The sequence below is a fragment of the Salmo trutta genome, chromosome 8 (assembly GCF_901001165.1).
Source record: "Salmo trutta chromosome 8, fSalTru1.1, whole genome shotgun sequence".
Classification (NCBI taxonomy): domain Eukaryota; kingdom Metazoa; phylum Chordata; class Actinopteri; order Salmoniformes; family Salmonidae; genus Salmo; species Salmo trutta.
In genome coordinates this window covers 42,613,643-42,637,362 of record NC_042964.1, presented here as the reverse complement: position 1 = coordinate 42,637,362, position 23,720 = coordinate 42,613,643, and the positions used below count along the sequence as shown (strand labels likewise).

Genomic DNA, 23,720 nt, shown 5'->3' with positions numbered 1-23,720 from the left:
ACTCCACAGCCTGTTCCTTCTCCAGGGGCTTCCATGACACCTGCTTACCGCAGGCTCAGACTCCATACTTTACTCTGCTGTGGAAGGAGAACAGTCATTTCCCACATATATTGGTTTCTAGAGGTGTTTGGTCCACTGAAGGCGACTGGTGACCTTTTCTATCTGTGTCTAAAACACTACTGCCTCTAGATAGCCTACAGAGAAATGAATAGCCTGAGTGGTTTCTGTCAAGGTCAAACTTAAGAGACATTTTGTGATGTATGTAGTAGAGGTCGACCGATTAATCGGAATGGCCGATTAATTAAGGCCGATTTCAAGTTTTCATAACAATCGGTAACCGGTATTTATTTTTTATTTTTTATATTTTTTTACACCTTTATTTAACTAGGCAAGTCAGATTAAGAACACATTCTTATTTTCAATGACGGCCTAGGAACGGGGGTTAACTGCCTTGTTCCGGGGGGATTCGGGGATTCGTTTTTGCAACCTTCCGGTTACTAGTCCAACACTGTAACCACCTGCCTTACATTGCACTCCACGAGGAGCCTGCATGGCAGGCTGACTACCAGTTACGCGAGGGCAGCAAGAAGCCAAGGTAAGTTGCTAGCTAGCATTAAACTTATCTTATAAAAAACTATCAATCTTAACATAATCACTAGTTAACTACACATGGTTGATGATATTACTAGTTTATCTAACGTGTCCTGCGTTGCATATAATCGATGCGGTGCCTGTTAATTTCTCATCGAATCACACCCTACTTCAACAAACGGGTGATGATTTAACAAGCTCATTTGCGAAAAAAGCACTGTCGTTGCACCAATGTACCTAACCATAAACATCAATGCCTTTCTTTAAAATCAATACACAAGTATATATTTTTAAACCTGCATATTTAGTTAATATTGCCTGGTAACATGAAATTGTGTCACTTCTCTTGCGTTCATTGCACGCAGAGTCAGGGTATATGCAACAGTTTGGGCCGCCTGGCTCGTTGCAAACTAATTTGCCAGAATTTTACGTAATTATGACATAACATTGAAGGTTGTGCAATATAACAGGAATATTTAGACTTAGGGATGCCACCCGTTAGATAAAATACGGAAAGGTTCCGTATTTCACTGAAAGAAAAAACGTTTTGTTTTTGAGATGATAGTTTCCGGATTCAACCATATTAATGACCTAAGGCTCGTATTTCTGTGTGTTTATTATATTATAATTAAGTCTATGATTTGATAGAGCAGTCTGACTGAGCGGTGGTAGGCACCAGCAGGCTCGTAAGCATTCATTTGAACAGCACTTTAGTGCGTTTTGCCAGCAGCTCTTCGCAATGCATTGCTCTGTTTATGACTTCAAGCCTATCAACTCCCAAGATTAGGCTGGTGTAACCGATGTGAAATGGCTAGCTAGTTAGCGGGGTGCGCGCTAATAGTGTTTGTTTCAAACGTCACTCGAGACTTGGAGTAGTTTTTCCCCTTGCTCTGCATGGGTAACGCTGCTTCGAGGGTGGCTGTTGTCGATGTGTTCCTGGTTCGAGCCCAGGTAGGAGCGAGGAGAAGGACGGAAGCTATACTGTTACACTGGCAATACTAAAGTGCCTATAAGAACATCCAATAGTCAAAGGTATATGAAATACAAATCGTATAGCAAGAAATAGACCTATAATTCCTATAATAACTACAACCTAAAACTTCTTACCTGGGAATATTGAAGACTCATGTTAAAAGGAACCACCAGCTTTCATATGTTCCCATGTTCTGAGCAAGGCACTTAAACGTTAGCTTTCTTACATGGCACATATTGCACTTTTACTTTCTTCTCCAACACTTTGTTTTTGCATTATTTAAACCAAATTGAACATGTTTCATTATTTATTTGAGGCTAAATTGATTTTATTGATGTATTATATTAAGTTAAAATAAGTGTTCATTCAGTATTGTTGTAATTGTCATTATTACAAATAAAGAAAAAAAATCGGCTGATTAATCGTTAGCGGCTTTTTTGGTCCTCCAATAATCAGTATCGGCGTTGAAAAATCATAATCGGTCGACCTCTAGTATGTAGATATGCCTGCAGGTTCCCTTGCACATATTGTAATGTTCATGCATGTTCTGTATTTCTCTGATACTGTGGATAGTGTGTGTCTGCCTTTGCTTCAGCATGTTTATTTGCATGCATTTGTCTAAGTCCAGGTTGTCTCTCTGCTACAGTACTACTGCTGCTGCTGTTACCTTAGTATAACTGCTGCTGCTGTTACCTCAGTACAATTGCTGCTGCTGTTACCTCAGTACTACTGTTGCTCTTACCTCAGTACTACTGCTGCTGTGTTACCTCAGTATAACTGCTGCTGCTGTTACCTCAGTACTACTGCTGCTGTGTTACCTCAGTAATACTCATGCTGTGTTACCTTACTTTTGCCTTTGGCTGGAGGTTTTTTGACGCAGTTGCGTCTGTCTTTTGTGCTTCTGCCAAATAAAGTGCACCTGATCACAACTGTCTGCTCTCCTGCAACTGACTTCTTACCAGTAGCGCACAACCTTGACAGCTGCTGTTACCTCAGTACTACTACTACTGCTGCTGCTACCTCAGTACTGCTGCTGCTGTGTTACCTCAGTATTACTCATGCTGTGTTACCTCATTACTGCTGCTGGTGTGTTACCTCAGTACGACTGCTGCTGCTGTTACCTCAGTACTACTGCTGCTGCTGTTACCTCAGTACTACTGCTGCTGCTGTTACCTCAGTACTACTGCTGCTGCTGTTACCTCAGTACTACTGCTACTGCTGTTACCTCAGTACTACTCCTACTGTTACCTCAGTACTACTCCTACTGTTACCTCAGTACTACTGCTGCTGTTACCTCAGAACTACTGCTGCTGTTACCTCAGCACTACTTCTGCTGCTTTTACCTCAGTACTACTACTGCTGCTGTCACAACTTCCGCCGAAGTCAGCTCCCCTCCTTGTTCGGGCGGCGTTCGGCGGTCGACGTCACCGATCTTCTAGCCATTGCCGCTCAATTTTTCATTGTTCCATTTGTTTTGTCTTGTTCCCCGAACACCTGGTTTACATTCCCTAATCACACTGCATATATATATTCCTCTGTTCCCGCCCATGTCTTTGTGTGGAATTGTTTTATTACGTGTTTAGTGTTACGCACCAGACTGGTTTCCCCGTGTATCGTGTTTTGACCCGTAGTATGTTTATTCTTAAACATTTGCATTATTGTGAGTGTTTTCGCGTTTATTCACTTTTGCCATTGGCAGGAGGTTTTTTGACGCAGTTGCGTCTGTCTTTTGTGCTTCTGCCAAATAAAGTGCGTCTGATGACAACTCTCTGCTCTCCTGCACCTGACTTCTTACCAGTAGCGCACAACCTTGACAGAATTCCACACCACCCATGGAGTCAGCAGGTGCAGGTACCCCGGTCAGAGGAGTCGAGGAGCGCGTCCGAGAACACTCGGGGATGCTGCAACATCTCGGTGCCACGATGGATCGCGTTGTCCACACCATGGACCTCTGGGAGAGACAGGGAGTCTCTCCAGCACCTCGACCAGCACAACCGGGGTTACCTCTACCCGCCCCTCCTGTATCCGGTCCCAGTGGGATGCGTCTCTCCCTTCCCAGGGAGTATGATGAGACGGCAGCAGGGTGCCAGGGGTTCCTGTTACAGCTGGACCTATACCTGGCCACCGTTCATCCAGCTCCCTCGGGAAGAGAGAGGGTGTCCGCCCTCGTCGCGTGCCTCTGGAGAGCTCTGGAGTGGGCAAACGCCGTGTGGGGAGAAGAAGATACGGCGTTGGACCACTTAGAGAAGGTCACCCGCCACTTCCGGGCAGTATTCAACCATCCGCCCGAGGGTAGAGCGGTGGGGGAATGGCTCTTCCACCTGAGGCAGGGGACGAGGAGCGCCCAGGAGTTCGCCCTGGAATTTCAGACTTTGGCCGCCGGAGCAGGATGGAACGACAGGGACCTTATCGACAACTACAGATGCAGCCTGCGCGAGGACGTCCGTAGGGAGTTGGCCTGCAGGGATGCCACCATCACCTTTGACCAACTGGTGGATCTGTCCATTCAGATGGATAACCTGCTGGTTACCCGCGGACGTCCAGAGAGGGCTCTGTCGGTTCCATCTTCCAGCACCACCGCTCCGGTGCCAATGGAGCTGGGAGGGGCTGCGCTTAGGGAGGCTGGAGGAGGGGCCTTCATGTGCACCATCTGTGGCCGCAGAGGGCACATTGCCGGTCGGTGCCGGGTTGGTCCCTCTGGGAGTCGAGGCAGCAGGCAGGGCTCTCTGGCGTCACCCCAGGTGAGTCTGCACCACTCTCATCCAGAGTCCTCTGTTGTCCACCTATTTGTTCATGTTTGTTTTCCTGAGTTTTACCCGCTCGTCGATTCAGGCGCGGCTGGGAATTTTATCGACAGAGTGTTCGCCCTTAGTTTAGGGATCCCCATTGTTCCTGTGGTTAGACCCTTCCCGGTACACGCTCTGGAGAGTCGACCATTGTCATGGTGACGCAGGGGGGGTCACGAGGAGAGAATCAGTCTCTTCCTCATTGACTCTCCTGCGTTTCCCGTGGTACGAGGCCTTCCGTGGTTAGCTCGTCATGACCCCACCATTTCATGGAAACAGAGGGCTCTCACGGGGTGGTCGCGAGAGTGCTCGGGGAGGTGTTTAGGAGTTTCCGTTGGTGCTACCACGGTGGAAAGTCCAGACCAGGTCTCCACCGTGCGCATCCCCCCAGAATATGACGATTTGGCTCTCGCCTTCTCCAAAAAGAAGGCGACTCAGTTACCACCCCATCAACGGGGGGATTGTGCGATAAATCTCCTGGTAGACGCTACACTTCCCAGGAGTCACGTGTATCCCCTGTCGCAAGCGGAGACGGAGGCTATGGAGACATATGTCTCTGAATCCCTGCATCAGGGGTACATTGGATCCTCCACTTCACCCGCCTCCTCAAGTTTATTTTTTGTGAAGAAGAAGGAGGGAGGTCTGCGCCCGTGCATTGACTATCGAGGTCTAAATAAAATCACACTGAGGTACAGTTACCCGCTACCTCTCATCGCCACGGCGATTGAGTCAATGCACGGGGCGCGCTTCTTCACTAAATTGGATCTCAGGAGCGCTTACAACCTGGTGCGTATCCGGGAGGTGGACGAGTGGAAGACGGTGTTCAGTACTACTTCAGGGCATTATGAGTACCTCGTCATGCAGTACGGGTTGATGAATGCTCCATCAGTCTTCCAATCCTTTCTAGATGAGATTTTCAGGGACCTGCATGGGCAGGGTGTAGTGGTGTTTATCGATGACATTCTGATATACTCCGCATGTGTCCTTGGTGCGCAGGGTACTTGGACGACTGTTGGAGCATGACCAGTACATCAAGGCTGAGAAATGCCTGTTCTTTCAGCAGGCCGTCTCCTTCCTAGGCTATCGCATTTCCACATCAGGGGTGGAGATGGAAAGTGACCGCATTTCAGCCGTGCGTAATTGGCCGACTCTCACCACGGTAAAGGAGGTGCAGCGGTTTTTAGGGTTTGCCAATTACTCCCGGAGGTTTATCCGGGGTTTTGGCCAGGTGGCTGCTCCCATTACCTCACTGCTGAAAGGGGGTCCTGTACGTTTGCAGTGGTCGGCTGAGGCGGACAGGGCTTTTGGGCACGTAAGGGCTCTGTTTACCTCGGCTCCCATGCTGGCCCATCTGGATCCCTCTTTGGCGTTCATAGTGGAGGTGGACGCGTCCGAGGCTGGGATAGGAGCCGTGCTCTCTCAGCGCTCGGGTACGCCACCGAAGCTCCGCCCCTGTGCTTTCTTCTCGAAGAAGCTCAGCCTGGCGGAGCGGAACTATGATGTGGGGGACCGGGAGCTGTTGGCTGTGGTTAAAGCTTTGAAGGCGTGGAGACATTGGCTTGAGAGGGCTAAACACCCTTTCCTCATCTGGACTGACCACCGCAACCTGGAGTACATCCGGGCAGCGAGGAGACTGAATCCTCGTCAGGCAAGGTGGGCCATGTTTTTTACCCGCTGCTGCTGTTACCTCAGTACTACTGCTGCTGTGTTACCTCAGTACCGCTGCTGCTGTGTTACCTCAGTACTTCTGCTGCTGCTGTTACCTCAGTACTGCTGCTGCTGCTGTTACCTCAGTACCTCTGCTGCTGCTGTTACCTCAGTACCGCTGCTCCTGTGTTACCTCAGTACAGCTGCTGCGTTACCTCAGTTCTGATGCTGCTGCTGTTACCTCAGTACCGCTGCTGCTGTGTTACCTCAGTATACCTGCTGCTGCTTTTACGTCAGTACTACTGCTGCTGCTGTTACCTCAGTTTCGCAGCTGCTGTGTTACCTCAGTACTTCTGCTGCTATTACCTCAGTATATCTGCTGCTTCTGTTACCTCTGTACTACTGCTGCTGCTGTTACCTCAGTACCACTGCTGCTGCTGTTACCTCAGTACCGCTGCTGTGTTATCTTAGTACTACTGCTGCTGCTGTTACCTCAGTACCACTGTTGCTGTGTTATCTTAGTACTACTGCTGCTGCTGTTACCTCAGTACCACTGCTGCTGCTGTTACCTCAGTACCGCTGCTGTGTTATCTTAGTACTACTGCTGCTGCTGTTACCTCAGTACCACTGTTGCTGTGTTATCTTAGTACTACTGCTGCTGCTGTTACCTCAGCACTACTGCTGCTGTGTTACCTCAGCACTACTACTGCTGTGTTACCTCAATACCACTGCTGCTGTGTTACCTCAGCACTACTGCTGCTGTGTTACCTTAGTACCACTGCTGCTGTGTTATCTTAGTACTGCTGCTGCTGCTGTTACCTCAGCACTACTGCTGCTGTGTTACCTCAGTACCACTGCTGCTGTGTTACCTCAGTACCACTGCTGCTGTGTTATCTTAGTACTGCTGCTGCTGCTGTTACCTCAGCACTACTGCTGCTGTGTTACCTCATTACTACTACTGCTGCTGTGTTACCTCAGTACCACTGCAGCACTGACTGTCACTCTCTGTCCATATCTCCTGTCCTCCCTTTCTCCTTCTCCTCTCTTCCGCCCATCCCCCCCATCCTCCTCACTTGTCAGGCGTGTCATGATAGCCCAGAGTGAGTGGGATGAGAAATGGCCTCATCCCACTAGAGAGAGATACTCCACACTGATCTCATCACTAGAGGACTGAACGCTGTAGTGACCTCCTCATACACCGCATTGATTTACACACACACACACACACACACACACACACACACACACACACACACACACACACACACACGGCACGCTCATGACACACACACACGGCTGTGTCATCCTTCACCAGCCCTGGGCCATAGAGAGGACACTCACCTGCTATTGTAGTGCACCTAACTGAAGACCTACTTTACCATCCTCCCCCTGGAAGTGGGTTATATGAAGGTCACACACTCAACAGCCCAACATGTAGAGGTGAAGTTTATAGGATGCAGTCTCTTCAGTCCTTAAGGGTCCTTACACAGTCCTCCAGTCCTCAAGGGTCAGCCCTGGTATCTTGTCCCCAATCAAGTTTCCATCAGGAATCACACTGAAAGAAGATCGTATCTGTGTGCTGCTCATAGTAAGGTATGCTGTTTTAATGTTAGGTGAATGTTCAGTGACATTGTAAGTGAATCTACCTGACCTCCATGTCTATCTACTGAAGTACGTGGCAGATTATTGTCCTTATCTGGTGTGTGTGTGAGTGCGGCTTTGTGTGTGTAAGAGTGAGAAAAAGAGAGAGTGAAAAAGTGGCGGATAGAGCGAGGGAGAGAGTTAGAAAGAGGGAGATTGGACAAATGAGTTCAGAGAAAGTGCTGACACCAGTGTTCTGCTTGCATTCTGTTTGTTTGTCCCATCATGCAACAGCGCAGTGTAAATACACAGTAATTACTGGCCACAGCTCATATTGTTTTAATTCAATCCGATGACAGCTGTTGGCACCATCACATTTAGCCCATGTTGTGGGCCAGACAGCTTCTTTTTTTTTCATGTGTCACGAGCAATGACGCAGGGTCACAGGCGGGTCACGTGGTGCCAGTGATGGGCATCTGCTCTGGGAGGAGGGCAGACGGCTGACATTATTATTCACTGGGCTGTCAAAGTACAGAGCACCCAGGATGGCATGGAGGAAAAAAAATGTTCTGCCCTGCGCTACCGGCAGCCACAGACAGGGGGAGCCGGTGGACTTTAGAATCCCACAGACTCATGGGAAGAGGGATCTCATTGTGATAGGTCCACACCGCCGGAGCCTGCTTCCTTTGTTGCCTCCCAACTGTCGCACCCCCCCTTCCCTCTCTCCTCCTTTCTCTCACTCACACACACACTCTCTCTTTCTCTCTCTCGTTCTTTCTCCTGCCTCATCTCTCCTTCCTCTCCCATCCGCGGAATGAAATGAACAGCACCAGGAGAGGTGGTGGGGATCAGACAGATAGACACAGTGAGTGGGACTAGGGGAGAGGGGGTTCTTCACTGCTGTACTGACTGTGAGCCTGGAAGAGGCTGCTGCTGGCTGGGCTCTTTGTGGAGATATACGTACCTGTGGAGAACGGACACTGACACAGCTGGCTGCCAATAACACTCAACTGTGAGACCCGCCGTGCAAGAGGTGCATTTTACTGTGTGTCGTCTGTGAATTTAGGTATGTGTGTGGAGGGGAAGAGGTATCGTGTGTGTGTGTGTGTGTGTGTGTGTGTGTGTGTGTGTGTGTGTGTTTTTGCATTGAATGCTGTATGTATCAGTCTGTTTTTTACTGTGTGGATTAACATGGCATAGCTTCTTTTCTCATGCTGATGTCAATTGGCTGGTTGGGTTGTTTTGTTTCCTTGGTAGAACAGGATTTTATTTCTGACCCCATTCAGGCGTAGTCTTTGATTATAAATTCATGTTTAGGCAATTCATTTGTACAATGTTGGTGCGGTGCGAGAGGGAGGGAGAAAGGAGAATGCAGTAGATAAAACATTCCTCCGACGTTGTCGGCAGATAAACTTGTTCTTCAAAAGTAGGTTATTCATGAATTCATCGGACCTCTCGACGCTCATTATAAAACGCTCTCTGGCTGACAGATTGAGATTGCGTTGAGTCTGTCAGTGCGCATGCTCTCCAACAGAAGGAAGGCTTGAATGTCGTTGTCTTGGGGTCGGAAAGATGAGATAGAGGACCTAAGCATTGCCAGGCGTTGGGCCAAATCACTGTCTTTTAGTGTCTGCTGAAGGTTAGGGGAACATTTCTTCTCTGGTTCCCTCTTAGCATTATCAATGGAAATCATCCTGTTTCAGTGGGAATTCCATTGGTTTGAGGATGTGTGCTCTTTTGGTTGGCTTGAGATGAAGGATATTTCAAGAGGATATTGTAGGCACAGGAGGCTGTTGAGGGGAGGACGGCTCATAATAACATCTGGAACGAAGCGAATGGAATGGCGTCAAACACATGGAAATACTCTGCTCCAGCCATTACCACAAGCCTGTCCTCCCCAATTAAAGTGGCACCAATCTCCTGTGGTTGCAGGCTGTGTGTGTGGAGTCTGTGTATGTCAACACTGTATATGGTGTACGTGGGATGGAACAAGAGTGGAATATATATGGTCAGACAGACAGGCAGAGCGAGACAGGCAGACAGACAGGCAGACAGACACAGTGAGTGGTAGTAGTACAAATGTGGAGTATCGATGAGGCTTGTGTCCATTCCAGCCCTCTCTCTTGCTCTCTCTCTCTCCCTGGAGCTTTGCCGTTGCCTCCCTCTCTCCTTCCCCTTCGACCCCTCCCTCGTTCCCTCCCTCCATCCTGCTGAGGAGGCAAATTTAGAGTGGGCGAGCTTTAGCCCATTCATAATTGCAATGGGGGGAGGAGGGAAAAAGGAGGGAGGGGGAGAGAAAGGCCCCCCAGAGACCTCATTACGTATTTATGTCTAGATGTGTAGACATTTCTCTCAACACATGTTTGCCTCATTCACCAATTAACACCCTCACTCCCAATCCATGGGCTGTGTTGACAGATGTTGAACCGATAGAGCCGTGCTTCTGTATCTGCATTGCTTGCTCTCTGCGGGTTTAGGCTGGGTTTCTGTAGAAGTACTTTGTGACAACTGCTGATGTAAAAAGGGCTTTATAAATAAATGTGATTGATTGATTGATTGATAGAGCTCACACTGGTCCATGCTTTGGTGTTTGTTTGCATAATATGCAAATATTGTCTATTGTGACATCATGGGTTTGACTGTTGAGTTTTTCCAGACCACAGGAAAAACGTACGGCTGGTCACGTGATCGGGACAAACTCTTGGCCCTGACCATGACACTTGCTCTTAGGCCTTACCGAGTTGTTATTGGTCTTTTCCTCCAGGGGGCGTCATAGACAAGGACCTGCGTCACTACCTCAACCTGCGCTTCCAGAAGGCCTCAGTGGACCACGAGCTCCAGCAGATCATTAGAGACAACCTCTACCTCCGCACCATACCCTGTGAGTAACCCCCCCCCCCCCCCCCCCCCCCCCGACCCAGTCCCCATTTCTTACCTGGTGTCCCTCTCGCCCTCTCACAGGGAGATATTCTTCATCCACCCCAGCCTACCTGTCCAATAACACACAGAATCTTCTATGTTTCCTGGCCATGCCACCTGGTAAAACTAGCTATGAGATATTCACAGATCTGGTTCAAATCTCACTTTCCAAATTTGGGAATACGTCAAATACATATACAACCAGTAGATTCCTTCCAATCGTTGAAATACATTGGCACTTGAATCTTCTGTCTTCATTCCCAGCCTCCACTTCTTCTCCAGCAGCTACTGACTCTCTGTTGGTCTGGCTGGGTTCAGTAATGGATGATCTATCTTCATGATTTGGCTGGAGGGTTGAACCTGGCCTCCTGCAGCCGTCTGTCTCAGCGGAGGGTGGTCTCAAATTGAACCTTGGCAGCGCCATTCTGTAATCAGCACCTGAATCTCAGCAGGCAGGCGGCACCATGGTTAAGGCCTATTTATTCTAAAACCGTGCCAGTTTTAGTCTTCCAGCTCAGTTGACTATCTAGCTAGCCCTCCAGCACTGCATTTGGAGAGCAATGGTCTAATAATGGAATGTGTGTATGTGTGTAGCAGTGCTCCTACACAGCATTTAGACTGAAACAGTCAAAAGAGATTCAATACTTAGTCATGTTTGTTATGTTTCATTGGCAACAATGCATATACAGTTGAAGTCGGAAGTTTACATACACTTAGGTTGGAATCATTAAAACTCGTTTTTCAACCACTCCACAAATTTTGGCAAGTCAGTTAGGACATCTACTTTGTGCATGACACAAGTCATTTTTTCAACAATTGTTTACAGACAGATTATTTCACTGTACCACAATTCCAGTGGGTCAGAAGTTTACATACACTAAGTTGACTGCCTTTAAACAGCTTGGAAAATTCCAGAAAATAATGTCATGGCTTTAGAAGCTTCTGATAGGGCAATTTACATAATTTGAGTCAATTGGAGGTGTACCTGTGGATGTATTTCAAGGCCTACCTTCCAGCTCAGTGCCTCTTTGCTTGACATCATGGGAAAATCTAAAGAAATCAGCCAAGACCTCAGGAAAGAATTGTAGACTTCCACAGGTTTGGTTCATCCTTGGGAGCACTTTCCAAATACCTGAAGGTACCACGTTCATCTGTACAAACAATAGTACGCAAGTATAAACACCATGGGACCACGCAGCCGTCATAAAGCTCAGGAAGGAGATGTGTTCTGTCTCCTAGAGATGAATGTACATTGGTGCGAAAAGTGTAAATCAATCCCAGAACAACAGCAAAGGACCTTGTGAAGATACTGGAGGAAACAGGTACAAAAGTATCTATATCCACAGTAAAACAAGTCCTAAATCAACATAACCCGAAAGGACACTCAGCAAGGAAGAAGCCACTGCTCCAAAACCGCCATAAAAAAGCCAGATTACGGTTTGCAACTGCACATGGGGACAAAGATCGTACTTTTTGGAGAAATGTCCTCTGGTCTGATGAAACAAAAATAGAGCTGTTGGGCCATAATGACCATCATTATGTTTGGAGGAAAAAGGGGGAGGCTTGCAAGCCGAAGAACACCATCCCAACCGTGAAGCGCGGGGGTGACAGCATCATGTTGTGGGGGTGCTTTGCTGCAAGAGGGACTGGTGCACTTCACAAAATAGATGGCATCATGAGGTAGGAAAATTATGTGGATATATTAAAGCAACATCTCAAGACATCAGTCAGGAAGTTAAAGCTTGGTCGCAAATGGGTCTTCCAAATGGACAATGACTCCAAGCATACTTCAAAAGTTGTGGCAAAATAGCTTAAGGACAAGAAAGTCAAGGTATTAGAGTGGCCATCACAAAGCCCTGACCTCAATCTTATGGAGAATTTATGGGCCGAACTGAAAAGCATGTGTGAGCAAGGAGGCCTACAAACCTGACTCAGTTACACCAGCTCTGTCAGGAGGAATGGGCCAAAATTCACCCAACTTATTGTGTGAAGCTTGTGGAAGGCTACCTGAAACGTTTGACCCAAGTTAAACAATTTAAAGGCAATGCTACCAAATACTAATGTACTAATGTAAACTTCTGACCCACTGGGAATGTGATGAAAAAAAGAATAGCTTAAATAAATCCTTCTCTCTGCTATTATTCTGACATTTCACATTCTTAAAATAAAGTGGTGATTTTAACTGACCAAAGACAGGGTATTTTTACTAGGGTTAAATGTCAGGAATTGTGAACAACTGAGTTTAAATATATTTAGCTAAGGTGTATGTAAACTTCCCACTTCTACTGTAGATGAGTATTCTGTAAACACTGCATAAGGTTTCTCATCAAGGTTCTTGTCTCTCATGATGTTATGGAGGAGATTATGTTTAATCCATAACATCACATTTGATTTGTGACATAGACATGTTTAGCAGATGTTATTGCGGGTGTATCGAAATGCTTGTGTTTCTAGTTCAAACAGTGCAGTTATATCTAACAAGTAATGTCTAACAATTGCAGAACAATACACACAATACACACACATTTAAAGTAAAATTGCTGACGAGCAATGTCGGAGCACCATAGACTAAAATAGAGTAGAATAGAATACAGTATATACATACTGAATGAGTAGTGCAAAATATGTAAACATTATTAAAGTGACTAGTGTTCCAATTATTAAAGTGGCCAGTGATTTGAAGTATATGTATATCGGGCAGCAGTCTCTAATGTGCTAGTGATGGCTATTTAACAGTCTGATGGCCTTGTGATAGAAGCTGTTTTTCAGTCTCTCGGTGCCAGCTTTGATGCACCTGTACTGACCTCGTCTTCTGGATGGTAGCGGGTTGAACAGGCAGTGGCTCGGGTGGTTGTTGTCCTTGATGATCTTTTTGGCCTTCCTGTGACATCGGGTGCTGTAGGTGTCCTGGAGGGCAGGTAGTGCACCCCCAGTGATGCGTTGGGCAAACCGCACCACCCTCTGGAGAGCCCTGCGGTTGCGGGCGCTGCAGTTACCGTACCAGGCGGTGATACAGCCCGACAGGATGCTCTCAATTGTGCATCTGTAAAAGTTTGGGAGTGTTTTAAGTGCCAAGCCAAATTTATTCAGCCTCCTGAGGTTGAAGTGGAGCTGTTGGGTGGACCATTTCAGTTTGTCAGTGATGTGTGTTCACTCGTTTAATGGTCCTCATGATATTTATCTGTACCACATTTGCTCTCAAAAATGTCATCTTAGGTGATATTAACTGGAAGTGTGTATGTGTGTGTGTGCGTGCATGCATCCTCATGCGTTTTTGTGTGTGTGAGTCTGCGTGTGTGTGGGTAGGCTTGTGTGTGTGGGCACATCTGTGCGTGTGTGCGTTCATAATGTATTACCCTAGCCATGCCTTTCCAGCCCATCTGTCTGTATCCATAATGGAGAGACATTCTTCAAGACACGTCAGGGAGATTTCATTAGACACATTTTGCCTCTCCTCTGTGGACAGGGAAATGAGAGGTACAAGAAGGCCTATTTGTTAGAGGCGGGCACCAGTGTTATTCTCCCATAACTCCATGAGGTGGGTTTGTGGAGGGAGGGAGGGAGGGAGGGGGAATGAAAGAGAGAGCGCTGGCAGTGGATGATCAGAGGCAGTGTGAGTCATTATTCCCGCAGCACAGGAGCTGCATGGCCTTGGACTTCCATTGACTGGAGCGTGTGGTGCTAGGAGAGAGAGAGATAGACAGATGAGAGACAGAGGAAGGACAGGCCCAGTGGAAGTGGGTGGGGGGGGAGTGTGGGAAAGGAGAGAAAAGAGCGATGACGCACCTCATGGGATGAGAGTGAGAGACCAAGAGACCTGTTACTAACAACTTCACCCAAAGTTGTAAAAATAGACAAGATCCTGCAACCATGGAGAGGTAAATACCTGTCTATTTATGGAAAAATTGCCCTGATTAACTCCTTAGTCATATCTCAGTTTACTCACTTACTTATGGCGCTGCCTACTCCTGATGATTTGTTTTTCAAATCATATGAGCAAAAAATAATTCACTTTATCTGGGACGCTAAACCAGACAAAATAAAACGAGCCTATCTATATAATGAATATGAATTGGGTGGGTTGAGATTATTAAATATGAAAGCACTAAACCTCTCTCTAAAAGCTTCACTCATTCAAAAGTTTTATTTGAACCCTAAATGGTTCTCAAGTAGATTAATAAGAAAAGCTCATCCATTGTTTAAACATTGCCTTTTTGCCTTTGTGCAGATTGCCATGTCTCATTTTCGATTAATTGAAAATTATACTTTTTTCAAAGTATCTGTCTTTTTCAAACAAGCATTGCAGAGCTGGCTACAATTTCAATTTCATCCCCCTGAAAAGATAGAACAAATATTACAACAAATATTATGGCTGAACTCAAATGTGCTGGTTGATAAAATACCTGTATTTATGGGAAAGATGTTTGAAAAGGGTATTTTGTTCTTAAATGATATTGTAAATTGTAATGGTAGAGTTATGTCCTTCATGGAGTTATCAGAATTGTACAGGAAGGTGTGCTCAATCCAAGAGTACAACCAATTGATTACAGCATTGCCCCAAAAATTGGAGGTGGTGGGTGGCAGCGGGAGGAGGTAGGGAACTGGTCTGGTCTGTCTGCCCACTATAAAGGATCAAAACTGCCTGAAGAATAAAAATAGCATAAATAGGAAAGTATACCAGTTTCATTTCAGGACCAGGATGTTGACTTTTCAGCTAAAATTATTATATAGAATTCTTGCCACCAACAAAATGTTGAATATTTGGGGCATAAAATCATCGAAGCTCTGCAGATTTTGTTGTGAGGATACAGAATCAATAGATCATTTATTTTGGTATTGCCCTCAGGTAGCCAGTCTGTTTCTGGTCTCAGGGTCAGGAATGGCTGAAAATGCATAGCATTGATCTAAAATTGACCCTAAGAAAAGTACTGTTAGGAGATCTGGAGAGACCGGGTTTCACAAGATTGTGATCATGAAAAAGGAAACTATGACATATATTTTATATCACTATCATGCACACGTACCCTCACACATAAGGATGGCTCTGTTGCGCAAAGACTGATACATGTTTTATAGTGTCTTGATGCTGTATTGTTTGTCCTTCATGTTCTAATACTTTAATGTTACATCTTCCTTGTGTTTTTGTAATAAATAATTATTTAAAAAATATATTTAAAAAAAAAACAACCTCACCCATACGCGTACAGTGCCTTACAAAAGTATTCATCCCCCATGGCGTTTTTCCTATTTTGTTGCATTACAACCTGGAATTTAAATTTATTTTTATTTGGAATTCATGTAATGGACATACACAAAATAGTCTAAATTGGTGAAGTGAAATTTTAAAAAATGACTTGTTTAACCTGTTGGTGCTAGGGGGCAGTATTTGCACGGCCGGATAAAAAACGTACCTGATTTAAACTGGTTACTACTCTTGCCCAGAAACGTGAATATGCATATAATTTGTAGATTTGGATAGAAAACACTCTAAAGTTTCTAAAACTGTTTGAATGGCGTCTGTGAGTATAACAGAACTCATATGGCAGGCCAAAACCTGAGAAGATTCCATACAGGAAGTGCCCTGTCTGACAATTTGTTGTCCTTCTGTTGCATCTCTATCAAAAATACAGCATCTGTGCTGTAACGTGACACTTTCTAAGGCTCCCATTTGCTCTCTAAAGCCGCCAGAAAGTGGAATGGGGTGTCTGCTGTCTCTGGGAAAAGTATAGGAGCAGTGGTCAGCCTTGGGACAGTGAGACTGGAGATGCGCGGTCACGAGAACTCGCCATGTTTTTCTTTCTCTCTTTGAATGAATACAACGTTGCCCGGTTGGAATATTATCGCTATTTTACGAGAAAAATAGCATAAAAATTGATTTTAAACAGGGTTTGACATGCTTCTAAGTACGGTAATGGAATATTTAGCATTTTTTTGTCACGAAATGCGCTCGCGCGTCACCCTTCGGATACTGACCTGAACGCACGAACAAAATGGAGCTATTTGAATATAACTATGGATTATTTGGAACCAAAACAACATTTGTTGTTGAAGTAGAAGTCCTGGGAGTGCATTCTGACGAAGAACAGCAAAGGTAATCCAATTTTTCTAATAGTAATTCTGAGTTTAGTGAGTCCCAAACTTGGTGGGTGTTAAAATAACTTGGTGGGTGTCAAAATAGCAAAATGTGCATTCGCCGAAAAGCTATTTTTAAATCTGATTGCATAAAGGAGTCTTCAAAGTGGTAGGCATGTTGTGTGAATCAAATGATACAAACCCCCCAAAAATCTATTTTAATTCCAGGTTGTAAAGCAACAAAATCTGAAAAATATCAAGGGGGTAGATACTTTCGCAAGCCACTGTAGAAGACTGCAGAGAGAGAGAGAGCGAGAGGGAGAGGAAAGAGAGAGGGAGGCAAAGGTAGGAATAGATACTTGAGCCAGGATCAGGGGACAGAGGATACTTGAGCCAGGATCCAGGGGCAGGGGATAGATACATGAACCAGGATCAGGGGACAGGGGATAGATACTTGAGCCAGGGACAGGGGACTCAGGGTTGAGGACAGAGATACTGCAGCTCATGCCAATAGTATTCCGTGTAAGTTACCCTGATAGCGTAGCGATAAGATGTGGCAAGCTAATACAGTGCTTCCAGCTCTTAGACAAATTGTCTCTTCTGACTCCAATGTGACAGTGTGAAATCAGCCCCATCACCTGGTAATCCACCTAGTTCTGATTTGATAGGGGGGTCAACAGTTGAGTGACATTAGTATGTGCCACTCTGATGACAATGACCCATAGGCTCCGCCCCACCTGGATTCTAGGACATTCCTTTGTTATACTGTATGCAGTCTGAATGTATGGGGTCTTTCGCTCTCTCACTCTCCCTTTCTCTCTCACTCTCCCTTTCTCTCTCACTCTTGCTTACTCCCTTTTTCTCACGATTTCTTTCTATTGCTCTTTCTCTCTTTTTCTGATCTTCTCTCCCTTTCTCTATTCTCTCTCCTCTCTCTCTCTGCTGTATGTAAAATGTGCTACAGCTTGGAAAATAAATAAATGTGACTCTGGATGACAAGATAATGATATTTGTTTCCAACATCAGGGCTGTTTTCCTAAAGAAGTTAATAACCTCTCTGGGAAATGTGGGATGCTAGCCCCGCCCCGCCAACAGCCAGTGAAATAGCAGAGCGCCAAATTCAAAACAACAAAAATCTCATATTTCAAATTTCTCACACATACAAGTATTATACACCATTTTAAAGATACACTTCTTGTTAATCCAACCACAGTGTCCGATTTCAAAAAGGCTTTACGGCGAAAGCATACCATTAGATTATGTTAGGACAGCACCTAGACAAGAAAAACCACACAGCCATTTTCCAAGCAAGGAGAGGCGTCACAAAAACCAGAAATACAGCTAAAATGAATCACTAACCTTTGATGAACTTCATCAGATGGCACTCATAGGACTTCATGTTACACAATACAATTATGTTTTGCTCGATAAAGTTCATATTTATATAAAAAAAAAACATTTTACATTGGCGTGTAATGTTCAGAAATGTTTTGCCTCCAAAACTTCCGATTAATGAGCACATCAATTTACAGAAATACTCATCATAAACGTTGATAAAATATACAACTGTTATGCATAGAACTAAAGATAAACTTCTCCTTAATGCAACCGCTGTGTCAGATGTTACGGCGAAAGCACACTTTGCAATAATCTAAGTACAGCGCTCAGTCACCAAAACAAGCCATACAGATACCCGCCATGTTGTGGAGTCAACAAAAGTCAGAAATAGCATAATAAATATTCACTTACCTTTGATGATCTTCATCGGAATGCATTCCCAGGAATCCCAGTTCCACAATAAATGTTTGTTTTGTTTCGATAAAGTTCATCTTTATGTCCAAATACCTCCTTTTTGTTTGCGCATTTAGTCCAGCATTCCAAATTCACAAGAGCGCGCGTTTAGTCCAGACGAAAAGTCAAAATAGTTACATTACAGATCGTAGAAACATGTCAAACGATGTATAGAATCAGTCTTTAGGATGTTTTTATCATAAGTCTTCAATAATTTTCCAACCAGACAATTCCTTTGTCTTCATAAAGGAAAGAGAAGGGAGCTTGTGCTCACGCCTGCACGCGTGACTGAGAAGATGCCAGACACCTGATTCCAACAGCTCTCATTCTCTTCCCATTCACAGTAGAAGCCTGAAACAACATTCTAAAGACTGTTGACATCTAGTGAAAGCCTTGGGAAGTGCAATATGACCCCACAGACACTGTATATCGGATAGGCAATCACTTGAAAAACTACAAACCTCAGATTTCCCACTTCCTGGTTGGATTTGTTCTTGCCTGCCATATGAGTTCTGTTATACTCACAGACATCATTCAAACAGTTTTAGAAACTTCAGAGTTTTTTATATCCAAATCTACTAATTATATGCATATTCTAGCTTTTGGGCCTGAGTAGCAGGCAGTTTACTCTGGGCACCTCATTCATCCAAGCTACTCAATACTGCCCCCCTTTCCCAGAGAAGTTAAATCTGCTTCGTGTTTTGTTTCCTTGCTACGATACTAACAAGAATCGCGATGCTGGTATCGTCCCGGCACAACTAGCAATCTACTGTAGCTATTCTTGGCTTCCTTCCTACATGTGTGGACACAGTAAAGCTCTCTGTGGGAAATGGGCTTACCTGTTACTCTGAATAATGCAGCTGATTCAAAGGATGAAAAGAGCACAGGAGAGACTGTGGTTGTTAAGTGGGACTTATCAGTGAGGCTGGAGTTGGGGGAGAGAGAGAGAGAGACATTATAACACTGTACATAGCCATAATATGACGTGTCTATGCCTCAGTATATAAATGTGTCTATTCCTTTGAAACTTGTGAGTTTACTGTTCATTTTTGATTGTTTATTTCACTTTTTGTAAACATATGTTTCCCATACCAATAAAGCCCTTTGAATTGAGAGAGCGAGAGAGAGACAGAGAGACAGAGATTTAGTCTTCTCTCTTTCTCTCTTTTCCTCAACTCTTAAAAAAAATGTTGCACTCTCTTTCTCTCTCTTTGTCTCTCCCTCTCTTCCCCCTCTTTGACATGCCATTGATTGACATTGCAGCGTTGTGCTCTGTCCATGTAAATGCCCATGATCAGCTTGTTAGTTCGTTTTAATGGTGGGTGGTGCCCCAACAGGTGAAGAGGGAGGGAGGTAGGGAGACCTTGTGTTGTTAATGGTGGGACGCCTAGCTGGGGAGGCGTCCAGCCAATGTGTCCTTGATGGACAAAACACCCAGTGAGCATCTGTAAATGGGAACTTAGGTTTTATGGAGGGTGTGATTGAATATATGCCGTGTGTGTGTGTGCATGCATGTGCTGCTATGTGGAATGGGAGCATTGTGTTAGAATGGGCGGAGTTTGTGTACCAGAGTGCGTGATTAATGGTGAGGCTGCTTCCCAGAGGGACATTGAGTGTATGCTAATGGATAGGGAGGAAAGACCACTGGGGGTGTTTACTAATGAGTAGTGCTCACAGAGAGGGATAGGGAGAGAGAGAGGGAGGTAGGGAGAGAGAAAGAGGGAGAGAGAGGAATGTGCCACAAACTACCTGTTCTCTGTCAGAGCTGTGAGTCTGTGATGATCTGATTGTTTGGTACTGGTGAGAGCTGTGTGATGATCTGATTATTTGGTACTGGTGAGAGCTGTGTGATGATCTGATTATTTGGTACTGGTGAGAGCTGTGTGATGATCTGATTGTTTGGTACTGGTGAGAGCTGTGTGATGATCTGATTGTTTGGTACTGGTGAGAGCTGTGTGATGATCTGATTATTTGCTACTGGTGAGAGCTGTGTGATGATCTGATTGTTTGGTACTGGTGAGAGCTGTGTGATGATCTGATTGTTTGGTACTGGTGAGAGCTGTGTGATGATCTGATTGTTTGGTACTGGTGAGAGCTGTGTGATGATCTGATTGTTTGGTACTGGTCAGAGCTGTGTGATGATCTGATTGTTTGGTACTGGTGAGAGCTGTGTGATGATCTCATTGTTTGGTACTGGTGAGAGCTGTGTGATGATCTGATTGTTTGCTACTGGTGAGAGCTGTGTGCCACAGTAGGGGGTCATCCTCTACCTCTCTCAATTCAACTCAAAGGGCTTTACCGATCTCACACTCTGATGAGCATGTGCTTGTTAGGCGGGTTGCCAGGTATCTGTCAGGTATCCCTCCCTCCTTTCCTGTCTCTTTTACGTCCCTTTCCTGTTATCCTTGTGTTTATGATTGATGGCAGCAATAGAATAATAATAATAATAATGGCTCCTGAGCGCTCCTTCCTTCCTTCATGCATTATTCACACTGTCTCTATTAGCACAGAGGCTGCCTAATGAAAGTCAGGTTGACACTGAGCCTCACGCTGGAGCTGGAACAAAGGGCCCCATTGTGGAGCTCTGAGCTGAGGCTGTGTGTGGAGACGAAAGAGTTGTGTGCTCCGTAATAAAGGTGTCTCCATTAGTCAGGCATGTTTGTTTGTGTGTGTGTGTGTGTGTTTGTTTGTGTGTGTGTGTGTGTGTGTGTTACCCACAGCAGAGACCTGAGGAGACCTGTTTCTCTGCTCTATAGATCTAAGGCTTGTGCAATCAGCCCTGTCTCACACTATAATTGTGCCTCAGGCTCTTCTCTGGTTCTCCTTCCCTCCGTCTGGACTCTCTCCCTCTCCTTCTCCTTCTCCCTTCACCCTTCACTCAGCCTCAGGTTAGATTGGTCGAAGCCAGGCGCAGGCGCCCTCCCTCGCATACGCCACAGCACAGCACGCTCACTTTAGCAGCTCACTTACTCACTAGAGCCCGGCCGCGGTTTCCATGGCAACGACTGTCTCCACTCCCTGCCTCCTTCAAAAGCGTGACGCTTCTCAATGTCGCGCTCTCTTTCTTTTCTCTCTCCCTCCTTCGCTTTCTCTTTCTCTTTTGCTCGCTCTCAAAACGGAGATAAAACAGGCACGACCCTCCAGAAACAGGGACAAACAATAACAGGATTGAGGTCCTAAAACTGATGTGATTGGCCACATGGGCTGTCAATCATGGTGAAAGTGAAAAGGGGTTGGGCTCTGTGCCCGGTGGTTTTGAGTGACAGGGCGGGACACAGATGTTGATAGGCCATAGTGAACATGAGCTGTGAAGCATTGCTCTTCTGCAGATGAGGCTCCAGAGAGAGCCAGAGAGAAGAGTGCATCTCTCCCCACACATAGAACACGCAACATGGTCATGATCTGTGTGTCTGGGACCCTGCCACATGTTTCCCTGTCTCAGATACTGGATGTGTTCAGCCTAGGGCCACCTTGACATGAAGCTCCCAGTGAGCCATCTGTGTCCTACAACCCACTGGTTGATAATATTGAGCTGATGCTCTGGCGTTCTGGGAAGAGAGTGGGGTTGAGTCATGCTAAGTACTTCTCTTTCTCTAGTGATTTCAACCCCTGACATATTGAGTCTGGAGTGTTGCTTTTTCCAGACTTACTGTATCGTTATAATGATGGATTCTATATCTGAAATGTTACTTGTGGAGGAAATGTCTGTTTCATTCCTGTTCCATTGATTCCCACCTTCTCCTCAGTGATAACCTGTATGACTAAGACACAAGGCAGTGCTGACTGACTCCTCCTCAGTGATAACCTGTATGACTAAGACACAAGGCAGTGCTGACTGGCTCCTCCTCAGTGATAACCTGTATGACTAAGACACAAGGCAGTGCTGACTGACTCCTCCTCAGTGATAACCTGTGACTAAGACACAAGGCAGTGCTGACTCCTCCTCAGTGATAACCTGTATGACTAAGACACAAGGCAGTGCTGACTGACTCCTCCTCAGTGATAACCTGTATGACTAAGACACAAGGCAGTGCTGACTGGCTCCTCCTCAGTGATAACCTGTATGACTAAGACACAAGGCAGTGCTGACTGACTCCTCCTCAGTGATAACCTGTATGACTAAGACACAAGGCAGTGCTGACTCCTCCTCAGTGATAACCTGTATGACTAAGACACAAGGCAGTGCTGACTGACTCCTCCTCAGTGATAACCTGTATGACTAAGACACAAGGCAGTGCTGACTGACTCCTCCTCAGTGATAACCTGTATGACTAAGACACAAGGCAGTGCTGACTCCTCCTCAGTGATAACCTGTATGACTAAGACACAAGGCAGTGCTGACTGACTCCTCCTCAGTGATAACCTGTATGACTAAGACACAAGGCAGTGCTGACTCCTCCTCAGTGATAACCTGTATGACTAAGACACAAGGCAGTGCTGACTGGCTCCTCCTCAGTGATAACCTGTATGACTAAGACACAAGGCAGTGCTGACTCCTCCTCAGTGATAACCTGTATGACTAAGACACAAGGCAGTGCTGACTGACTCCTCCTCAGTGACAACCTGTATGACTAAGACACAAGGCAGTGCTGACTCCTCCTCAGTGATAACCTGTATGACTAAGACACAAGGCAGTGCTGACTGACTCCTCCTCAGTGACAACCTGTATGACTAAGACACAAGGCAGTGCTGACTGACTCCTCCTCAGTGATAACCTGTATGACTAAGACACAAGGCAGTGCTGACTGGCTCCTCCTCAGTGATAACCTGTATGACTAAGACACAAGGCAGTGCTGACTGGCCCCTTCAGACAGTCATGTTCTATTGGTGTTCACATCATGTACTGTGGCAGGCTGACACACACACACACATACACACACACACACACACCCACACACACACCACACACACACACAGAAACACACGTACACATACACACACACCTGATTTCTGATGTCATGGAGCCCCTTTTCCTTTCTCTGTGTGAGGACAGTGACTGGCATCATGTGACTCTCCTTTTAAGTAACAGTCAATGTATTTGTGTCAGTTGATGAGCTGTAGTTCCAGCCCCATCATCAAGACAAGATGTTCCCATGAAAGTGTATTTGAATCACATGCTAATCCCAACGAATTAACCTTCTACTTCTGTTACTTAAAATACTGGCTTCTTCCTAAATGTTTGGCATCCATTTTGGCACAGCTGGCAAGGTGACAGAGCAGCAATATGGGAAACTGCCTCTGACAGCCAACCCACGAGCCATATCTCCAAAAGGTACCAGGGCCATTTTTAAAAGGAAGGCTTATCTATCCAAAAGTCCTAAAGATTGGTTTTCTCCCTCCTTTGCGCCCCTGACGTAAGG

General features: G+C 45.7%; 1 protein-coding gene across 1 annotated transcript in view; it reads left to right on the top strand.

The window, feature by feature from the left end:
• The window catches only part of LOC115199004 (membrane-associated guanylate kinase, WW and PDZ domain-containing protein 2), a gene marked incomplete in the record, with an annotated part of 237,189 nt that overhangs the window by 59,234 nt on the left and 154,235 nt on the right, over positions 1-23,720 (top strand). Inside the window, 1 exon segment of the mRNA XM_029761485.1 lies at positions 10,343-10,459. Coding sequence (XP_029617345.1) covers positions 10,343-10,459 — 117 coding nt within the window.